Source organism: Chinchilla lanigera, unplaced genomic scaffold (assembly GCF_000276665.1).
Source record: "Chinchilla lanigera isolate Chin_1 unplaced genomic scaffold, ChiLan1.0 scaffold00026, whole genome shotgun sequence".
NCBI classification, from domain to species: domain Eukaryota; kingdom Metazoa; phylum Chordata; class Mammalia; order Rodentia; family Chinchillidae; genus Chinchilla; species Chinchilla lanigera.
This window is the reverse complement of record NW_004955427.1, coordinates 21656663-21667662: the sequence shown is the minus strand read 5'-3', so window position 1 is coordinate 21667662 and position 11000 is coordinate 21656663. Positions and strand designations below refer to the sequence as shown.

At 37.7% G+C, this 11000-nt stretch overlaps 1 protein-coding gene across 2 annotated transcripts in view; it reads left to right on the top strand.

Moving 5' to 3' along the window:
• The first annotated feature begins 20 nt into the window (after positions 1-20).
• Positions 21-11000, top strand: part of Ccdc58 (coiled-coil domain containing 58) — a 28251-nt gene continuing 17271 nt past the window's right edge. The window contains exon 1 of one of the 2 annotated variants that reach the window (XM_005386510.2): positions 21-263. In XM_005386510.2, coding sequence (XP_005386567.1) covers positions 165-263 — 99 coding nt within the window. In that variant the 5' untranslated portion in view covers positions 21-164. The remainder of the gene's footprint in view (positions 264-11000) is intronic. The other variant, XM_005386509.2, reaches the window with a different exon arrangement.

Below are 11000 nucleotides of genomic sequence, written 5' to 3'. Positions count from 1 at the left end.
TCCATGCATGTGGGCCAGTTCCAGGAGGACATGTTAAAGGGATTGAAGTGAAAAGTAGGACAGCAGAGTGACAGGGTCCAGGTGGAAGAACCACGAATATATACCTTAGTTTTCAGCTCTCTGACCCCGACTATTTTTTTAGTCAGGCGGCACCGCGGACACCTATGCTCCGCTTTGATTGGTTTGCAGCGGGGTCCTCGGGTTTGTCCAATATGGCGGCGCCCAGTGCCAGTGTGAACTGTGAGGAGTTCGCCGAGTTCCAGGTGATGGGGTTTTCCTCGTGTGACAGGCGTGCCCTACTTTTGTCCCCAGACCCTATTGCAGTTCTGGCCTTGGAGAGAGTATGGGCCTGTTATGGAAAAAGTTGGCAGCTCGATCGAGGCTCTTTTTTTCTGAGCCATTGGAGGTCATGGGGGCGCGCGAGTTTGGCCTTGGGAAGCGAGGCTGCTCGGTGCGGGTTGGAGGTTCGGGGATCATAGTTCTTCCTGTGCAGCCCAGGCCTTGTCTGGGAAAATGGGTCATTCCGCAGTGGTGAATCCGAACTCTGGCTCTGTGGGCAAAGATTGTAGCTATCTTGTGGTAGTTCTCCGAACTCGATTCTCAGTCCTTGGTATTTCTCTCCTCTTTTAAATTGAGTTTTTGGGGAAGGGAAAAAAGTGAAGGAGCTCTTGATTGCTCAATAAAACAAAACACTTGGTACAATTTCCTGTTTTGGTAAGAGAACGTTTGCAAGCTTAAAGGCTTCATTCTAACCCCTGTTCTGGTGCTATTGCCTTCCTAACTCTTGGAGAAGATGAAACATTTAAGAAAAAGGCTATGTCTTTTTATTTTCAAACATCAAAAGTCTCATGAATTCAAGAACCAGATATGGTTTTTTTATTAAATTGATAAGAAACTATTTGTTATGTATGCAGGCATAAGTGCCGTGCCATCTAGTTACAGAGTTGAATTAAAAAGTCATGACTTTTAAAATGGTGTTTTTAACCAGATATGTTAAAAAATCGTTTCACATGTCTTTGACCTAACCTTTGTTTTCTGAATGGTTTGTAGGTAGTGGTATTCTTTACAGTCTCAACAGACTGACTGACTTAACAAACAGCATTTGGCCAAGGAATTTGTATGGGGTCTTCACCACCACTTCAGCTGCTCTAGATAAGCCCAATGGCAGCTGAATTCAGATGTGTTCACTATATAGTCAGTAAATACAAATATTTATAAAAAATGTCTCACAGGATAGAAAAAAATCTGCTGGATTACAACGTTTATTAAATATTCCAGGTTAACCAGCCCATTTGTGGTCTTGGCCTTGTCACATTGGTACAATGACATTACTTGAGTCAATGAGCTCATATAATTAATAGGTCTTAAGAGCTGTAGGGAAGAGCACTCATTAGGGAATTAGATGCCCACTATGGGCTCTTCTACTGCTTTTGTCATTAACAGCTTTGTGATCTTGAGCTAATCACTTAACCCCTTTGGAAATAAACTTGAATCTCTAAAATAAGATTGTGTTAAGTGACATTTAAAATTGCTTTCATCCTGTAATTATCAAATTTCATAGGATCTCTTTGATCTGATAAAACATCCAAAGATCATAAAATGAGTCTCACTAGTGCAACCTGGAGGATGTTTCTCTAGGACTTTTCTGAATGTGTGATTCATAACGGAGAATATCCCAAGTAGAAGTCAGAACATGTGGTTTTCTAAAGCTGGCCTTGGAATACCTTTTTTGTTCTTTTGATTTGTTTTGTTTTTTGAGATAATGTCTCACTATGTTGTTTCAGACTGGCCTTGAAATTACTGTGTAGCGCAGGCTAGCTTCAAACTCTCAGCCGTCCTCCTGCGACAGCCTCCCTAATGCCAGGAATATTTAATATCCTTGTAAATGGGTATTAATATTATTTGCCCCTACTGCCTTAGAGGCACGAGAACGTAAGTGAGGGTGCTATAATCTCAGTACTTGGGAGCCAGAGGCAGGAGGATTGCTGTGAGTTCGAGGCCAGTCTGGGGTACATAGAGAGTTCAAGGCCAGCCTGAAGTACATAGTGAGACCCTGTCTCAAAAAAACAAAATAAAATAAAAGTTTAGTATGACGTTTAAATTTAGATGAATTTGGTGAAATTACATGCTTGGTATTTTCACAGGGTATTAATCAAAATTTATATTTTTAAAAGCTACTGAACTGTTGGATTTTGAATGTAAGCATTCTGAATGTGAAAAACAGTGCTCTGAATACCGTGGAAGAGAAGCAAAATTACGTTTTTGTTTTTTTTTTTAATTTTAAAGATTAGGTAGATTTTAGTCAGAATTATGAAAATGTTCAAAAAATTTTAGAGAAGTTGAAAGAAATGTATAATGTATGTCTATGTACCATCTACATTTCTACAATTAATAATTTGCTATATTTGCTTTTTCTGTATCCATTTATCCATCTTTCAGTCCATCCAACAGTCTACCTTTTTTTTTGGTGCATTTTAAAGTAAATTGCAAGCATCAGTATGCTTTACTCCTAAATATGTCAGCATGCATATCATTAACTAGAGTTCAGTATCTGTTTACTATTTTGGAGAGGTAAATTTTGCATACAGTGAAATGCACAAATCTTTAGGAGTACTGGTCAAAGAGTTTGACAAAGACATATACCTGTAACACAAATATCCATCAACAGAGACTGATGTTATCACCTTCAAAAGTTTCCTCATGCCTCTTCTTAGACCTTCTTCTGTCCTCCTGTCTTCCTTCACAGTTGTTCTGGTTTTTTCCCATATAGTTTTGTATTAAAGTTTAAAAGCTTTTAGTGTTTTAAGCCTCTGAAAGTTTTTCCAACTTAAAAATTAGCACTTCTAGAAAATACCTTTCCAAAGTGAAATAAAGTACAAAAAAATGTTTAATTCTGAGTGCCTAGAATCCATTTTAACTTTTATTCAACAGTTTATTGGGTACTAGTTGGCCAGGGCTGCTGTACAAAAATACTCCAGACAGAGTGCCTTAAACAACTGGAAATTTATTTTCTCACAGTTCTGGAGGCTGATGTTGATCCCTGGTGAGGCCTCTTTCTGGTTGAAGATGGCATTTTTTCATTGTCTTCTCACATGATTGCTTCTCTATGCTGTACAGAGAGGAAAAGGAATTTCTCTGACAGGGACACCAGTTCTATCGAGTACATTGTTTATTTATTTGCAGTACTGGGGATTGAACCCAGCGCCTTTGTACTGAGCTATATTCCCAGCCCTTTGTTATTATTATCATTATTTATTTTGAAACAGGGTCTTGCTAAATTCCCTAGATGAGCTTGAATTTGTGATCCTCCTGCCTCAGCCTCCCAGAATGTAGTGGTTATACACATGCACCATCACATCCAGCTTTTTTTTTTTTTTTTGAGAGGGGTCTTATGTTGTTCAGGTACCCAGGTGCTATGTTGCTAGGTGCTGTATTGCTCAGACCGTTCCTAAACTCCAGTTCTCTTGCCTCATCCTCACCAGTAGCTGGGACTATAGCTGTGTGCCACCATGCCCTGCTTTGCCCTCCATTTAACCTTCATTACCTCCCTAAAGGACCTTTCTCCAGGGGATTAATGATTCTACATGAACTTTGGGGTATATACACTTACCAGCTACCAAGCACTTGGGGAGATCCTAGTGGACAAGGTATAGAACATGGAACTTAATCCATATAGGATATAAAATGTGTAGGAGATCTGAAAATATGAGTGAAATGCTCTATAGTTTAGAGACATAAATCAAGAGGTGGCCATTAAGTTAGACCTTAGGTAGACAGAGGTAATAGTATACTAGACAAAAAAGTTTGTGTAAAGTCATGCACCCCTTTACAACAGGGACAGATTTTAAGAAATACATTATTAGATAATTTCATCATTGTGTAAATACAGTCTGTACTTACACAAGCTTAGATGATTTAAGTCAGCCACTATACCTTAATGCAATCAAGAGATATATGAGGCTGCTATAAATGGAATATATTTGAAACAAGATATATGAGGCTGCTATAAATAGAATATATTTGAAACTAACAGTGAACTTGCAAATACATAAACCAGTAACATGATTATCATTGTCAAATATTACATATTGTGCATAATTATAAGACTTGCAGCACAATAGGTTCATTTATATCAGCATCTGCACCAACATGTGAGTAATGCATTAGGATGTTACAGTGGCTACATCTTGACTAGGTAGTAGGAATTTTTCAGGTCCATTATAATTTTATAGGACTGCCATCATTTTTATAATCCATTTTGTTTTGTTTTGTTTTGTTTTATGACAGGGTCTGGCTGTGAAGATCAGGCTGGCCTTGAACTCACTATATAGTCCAGGCCAGCCTCAAACTCTCAGCAGTCCTTCTGCCTCAGCCTCCTAAGTGCTGGGATTACAAGATGTGCATCACCACCTGGCTTTGAGATCCATTTTTGACCAAAACATTATGTGACACATGACTGTATTGGAGGGAAATAACAAGTCAGTATTGCTGGAATATTGGATTTGCACAGGGCACATTGGGGTTACAAAGATTGGAATCAGATTGTGGAAGGTGTGAGATCAGGGAGTCTTTCTTTTGAGTCTCTCTTGCTTTTTTTTTTTTTTTTGATACAGGACACAGTGTAGTTTAGGCCTTTCTGTAGCTCAGGGTGGCCTCAAACTCTCAGCAATCCTGCTTCAGTCTCCCAGGTACTAGGATTATATGCATGCACTACCATGTCCACCCAAGAAGCCTTTTTTCTTTTTTCTTTTGTAGAGAAAAGGTAAAACAAAATTTCATAACAAAATAATAGAATAACAATAGTTAATACATTATATGTACTTATCTTTACAGTAGTTGTTCAGGGTACAAAAAAAAATTTCTCCAATCAATATTAGTGCAAACCTTTTTAATGAAGTAAGAGACACTAATAGTATAATTGACTTTCATTTTTTCCCTTTTTCCTACTGTTCTTTCACCTATTCTAAGTACTTTTTCCTTTTGAACAATTTCTTCCCATTTCACAGTGTCTATTTTGCATTTTAGAATTTCTCTTTCAGTTTCTCCCGCCAGAGAGACAATATGATGTTTACACATGTGAGTCTGATTTATTTCACTAATGAGTATGGTCTTGAGTTGCATCCATTTACCTATAAAAGTCTCAAATTTATCCTTCTTTATGAGTAGTAGTACTCCATTGTATAGAAAGACTACATCTTTTTTATCCATTCTTCTGTTGATGGGCATTTGGATTGTTTCCAAGATTTGGCTATTACAAATTATTCTGCTATAAACATGGGTGCACATATATTGCTGTGGTATGGTGTTTCCAGTTCTGGGAAGAGACCCAGAAGGGCAATAGCTGGGTTGAATAGAACCTCTAATCCTAGGTTTTGAGGAATCTCCACACTAATTTCCACGGTGGTTGAACCAGTGTACACTCCCACCAACAGTGGAGAAGGGTTCCTTTTTCCCAGTAGCCCCTCCAGTATTTGTTACTGGTTGATTTCTTTCTTTTTTTTTTTTTTTGGTACTAGGAATCGAACTCAGGACCTTGTGCTTGCCAGGCAGGCGCTTATGCCACTGAGGTATATCCCCAGCCCTATTGGTTGATTTCTTGATGATAGTCGTTCTTTCTGGGCTGAGATGAAATCTCAGTGTTTTAATTTGCATCTCTTGAGTGACCCGTGATGTTGAACATTTTTTAAAGTATTTATCTGCCATTTGTATTTCTTCACCTGAGGAGTGTATAGTCATCTCAGATCCCCATTTTTTGATTGGGGCTTTGAATTGGAGGGGTCTGATTTTTTTCAGTTCTTTATATGTTCGGGCTAACATTTTTTCCCACTCTGTAGGTTGTCTTTTTACTTTGTTGGTGATTTTTTTTTGCTGTGCAAAAGCTTTTTAATAAGTTGAGATCCCAGTTTTTGATTCTTCGAAGTATTTCCCATGCAGCCTGGGTTTTGTTCATGAACTCTCTACCTACATCTGTCTTCAAGATTTCTACCTGCTTTCTCTTCAGTGGATTTAGTGTTTCTGTTTTAATGTTTAGGTCTTTGATCCATTTTGACTTTAGTTTAGTGCTTGGTGATAGATATGGGTCTAGTTTTAGTCTTTGGCATGAGAAAGCCAGTTTTTCCAGCACCATTTATGAAAGAGGCTATCTTTCTTCCAGTGAGCATGTTTGGCCCCTTTGTCAAAGATAAGGTGGCTCAATGTGTTTATGGTTGTGTCTGCAGCTTTTAATCTGTTCCACTGGTCCTCAGGTCTTTTTGTTGTTGTTTGTTTGTTTGTTTGCCAGTACCATGCTGATTTTATCAGAGTAGCTTTGTAGTATAATCTCAAGTCAGGGATTGTGATGCCTCCTGTCTTGCCTTTGTTGCCCAGGATTACCTATGCTATTCTAGGTCTCTTCCGGTTCCAGATGAATTTTAGGAATGTTTTCTCTAGTTCTATGAGTGTGCTAGTGGTATTTTGATCAGGATTGCATTAAATCTGTATAACAATTTTGGGAATATCACCATTTTCACTGTGTTGGTTCCATGAGCAAGGGATATCTTTCCATTTTCTGATAATCCTCTTCGATCTGCAGGGAGTCATTTTTGAGCAAAGAGTTAAGATGATAAAAGAGGCACTTTAGGAAGATTCATTGTTAACTGCCACGGGCTTCATTCAGGACTTGTCATTTTTGCAGCTAGCTTTGGAATATGTCTCTCTAACTTCAGTTACTTCTGTTTCTAATTTATCCTCCCTTCAGCCTAGTCTCCATAATATGGTGGCCTCATACTATGATCTTTAGAACTTTAGGATCTAAACCATGGGTCTGATTTTTAGATTCAGATAATTAGGTTCAGAGTAGTAAACAAGAGGTACAAGATCTTCTAAAATGCAATCCCAGAGTCCCTCTCCCAAGACATTTCTTACCACTACCCTTATTCTTATATGCTTCTTCCATATCCCCCTGCACGTCTGACATGCATTTGAACCCTTCTGTCCAACCATGTGAGCCTACTTGCCTTTTCCTGAATACATCATACTTGTCATTTCTATGCTTCTTTTTACTTGCTGATACTCTGAATTCTTTCCTCCTGACCCTATCTGCCACCTAGTTCATTTAGTATCTAGATAGAATCAACTAAGTATTCCTCCTCAGAATGTTTGAGTCTTTCATTTCTATTAGGAGTATTTATTCATTTATGCATAAGTGATTTTGGGTGATATGGTAATTAAGTGTAAACTAAATAGATTATTTTCTAGCATCCACAAGGGTTCCTTTTGTAACATACCCAGCCATGATTTGCCCTTCCTGCACATGCTGGCTGTCAGAAGACTTGCAGTTGCAAGCAAGTACAGATTTCTGGCTGAGGGGAAGGATGCTATAAAAATAGGGTTTGAAGAGCCAGGTCTGTCAAAATAAAAGATACTGCAAACGGAATGTACTCCTGGGTGCCTTCAAAAGGTAGAGGGGGAAGAAAGGAGTATTAAGGAATTCCAAATCATTCTATTTTAATCCTGTATTACCTCTTTTCTCCTATATTCCCTAAAATCAGCCTCAAGTAATAAAAGGAGCTTATCTGAGAATCCCAAGAATAGACTGTCATATAATTGTAGGGGCAACAGGACATTTAGTCCTCTCCCCTACTAAATATGGATGGGTACTCCTTCAGTACATAAATAGCCTTCTGATAGCATAAGATTTTCATCCCGCAATTAGAGATAAAATGCAATTCCAAGAGAAGTGTCTGAATTACAGTATTTTAAAGGGTCAGCCTACAATTGAGATTCATGATATATGGAATTTCTTCTTCTTTGAAGAAGGATGAAAAAGGAGAAGTTGAGGGCACTACAGAGTGAATGAAGGGTTAGCTTTACTATGGCTTGACATTTAGAAGCTCATTAGGTTTGCAGGTCCTACCCTGAACCACCATAGCTTTCAGAAAACCTCTGATCTGTGTATATTTTTGTATTACCATACCTCTATAGGCATATGTTAAATTTTATTGTATTTGATGTCTGTTCAGGAATGTTTTCTGTACATTTTCTTGGTGAGTTTGTGAGAAAGAGAGGAAGAACACTATTAGACCTAAGCATCAGGTAGGTAGTAAGTCTTTATGAGTGATGCACATGATTTGGACCACAGTACTCTTGTGCCTGAATTCACCTTCATTTGCTCTTAGTCTGCAAGGGCTGCCTAACCTTTTACCTGGACCATCTTTGAGTTGCCCTAAGAGCTGTGGCATATTTTCCTTTATAAGGAGTCTGAGCCTGGTGAGTCAGGGTATATTTCTTTTCCTTTCCCCTTTCCAATTTTGGAAGAAATCCCTTGTTGTATCTTACTTCCGACATTTTCCCTTCTTTTTATCCTTTATTGTATCTTCCCGTGAAATTTAAGAATACCTCATAATTCTCAGCAGTCCTGTTACTAGCTTAGAGATTGTTACTGTGTTTTCCATCATGCAGCACTGTCCACCTTTTTGTGATGATGGAAATGTTCAAGATTTTTGCCATCTATACATTGGTAGCCACTAGTAACATGTGTCTCATTAGCACTTTATTTATTGTTTGTTTCTTTTTGAGACAGGGTCTCAAAGGCTGACCTTGCATTCACAGTTAGCCTAGATTGGCCTCAGCTAACTCAGCAATCCTCTTGCTTCAGCCTCCTGAGTGCTGGGATTATATGCGTGTACCACCATGCATGGCGTTAGCACTTTACATATGCTGTAGTGCAACAGGGGAATTAAGTTTTAAATAGTGTTGAATTTTAATTTAATCTCACAGGGCTTAGATCATGTGTTGATTTACTTGTATACATACAAAAATTGATTATGACTGATAGTCTACATTTGTAGCTACCATTGGTTTTGTTGTAGTTGTTTTTGTTTGTTTTTAGACAGGTCTTACTATGTAGTTTAGGCTGGCCTTGAACTCACAATTAGCCAGCCTGGCCTCAAGCTCCTGGCCTTCCTCTTGCATCAGCCTCCTGAGAGGTAGGTTTACAGGTTTGTGCCACCATGGCCAGCATGTAGCTTCTATTAGTAAAACTGCAAAATTGATCCATTACGTAGTTAATGCAGATAAATTCCCATTGCTGGTAAGGGCTTAGTGGTAGGTCCAAATTGTTTTATTGGAAAGAAATTTGGCTAAAGTAATTACAGTACAACCATGTTCAAACTCCATAGTGGTAAAAGTTCACAGTCTAGGAAATGTTAATCTCTGTGCTCTTTTACCTCAATAGCTGGCAGTCCTCTGGCTGTTCTTTTCATATCTGGTCCTTTTCTTTAATCCATTTTCTGTACTTTTACTTTACCTAAGCAATCATTTCAGGACACAGAACAGATCATGATACCCCTTGCACTTAGAGCATTTCATCAATTCTCCTTGGCTGTCAAGAAATACTAAAATCCTGTAATATAACTTACTATGATAGGCTTGATCTTGCACCGTATTTTTTCTTTTTATGTATGTTACATTAACTTTTCAGTCCATTGAACATTTTAGTTAAATGTCTCTTGTCAAGGTCAGTCCATATAATTCTTGACTTTTTAATAGTGTTCAACATAATTATTCCCTCCTTTGAGCCTTTCTTCTAACTTCTTCACAGACCTTTCCCCTGCTTTTAGCTGCCAAAGTTCCTTCTAGATCTTGGCCCTCTTTGGTCCCTACAAACTCACTTAGTAGTCTATTCTATTTAAAGTCTCCAGGTTTTAAATAACATCAATTTATTCATGTAATTCTAGCCTGATTGGTGTCAGACTGGTATATTAACTTTCTACTCAGCTATTGAAATATGCAACTCAAACTTAAATCCCAAACAACTTTTAAATACATATGTATCATATATGTGTATATGTATTTATTTCTTTGACAACATTTCAAAATATGCTGTAATAGATAGTGCCATGTAACCAACCTCGAGCTCCAATAATCAGTTATGTCAACTCTTATTCCATCTGTGTAGTCTACTTCCACCGTTTGTCCCAGTCTGGCCAGATTATTTTGAGGGACATTCCAGACATTTTTTTCTGTAAATATTTTAGTTTTAGATTATAATTTTTTTACCATAACACCAGTGTCACAAGCAGTTAACAATCATAAGTCAGAGTAGAACATTTATCTTCCCACTATATCCAAATCTTTTCCTCCCCCAATCTCTCTTCACCCAAATCAATTAATGGAATTACCATATACGGAGTGGCTTACGCCTCAAACGTAAAACCATTTTGTTTCTTTTCTGACCTCCTACCACCAGTTCCTATCCAGCAAGTCCTATCAGTCCTATCATCAGAATATATCCAGACTCTACTTTTCCTTAATTCTACACATAATATTTAATCAAACCATCTTTATCTCTTGATTAGATGGCCATAATACATATCCTCTAAATGGTCACTGTGTTTCCATTCTCCTGTATTATTCTCCACAAAGCAGCCAAAGTTATCTTTTACCAAAATTGTTTTCTCATTCCCTTATCTAAAGCAAGCCTTTTTGCCTTTATTTCCAGTCTGTTTTGTCCTATGTTTTAGTCTACCTTGACATCACCTCAGTCCACTTTCTCCCTTGTTTGATCTTAGTTTTTTAATTCTTCAAACATTCCAGAGTTTATCTTTGTTTTATAGTTTATGAGATAGACTCACAGATGTTATTATAATTGGTTCATTAACACCATTCAGGTTCAACTCAAATGGTACCTCCTCAGAGAGGACTTCCTTGGTTTCTCTAAACAAAGTAACCCAACCCCCCACTTGGTCACCTTTTATTCTTAGTTTGTGTTCTTTCTCACAGTACTTTTCAGTATCTGAAGTTATCTTGTTGATGAGGGTATTTATTGTCTCTCCCCTTTCGGTATTTTGATTTGTAAAAGCAAGTACTTTTTGTGTTTTATTTACCAGTGTAGCCCTGGTATTTAGAATAGTGCCTGAAACATACCAGTTATTAGTAAATAGGTTTTTTTTTAGAAGCTGTTTTATTATTACAAATACAATTACAGATAAACAGACCATTTTTGATACTTAATGAAACAT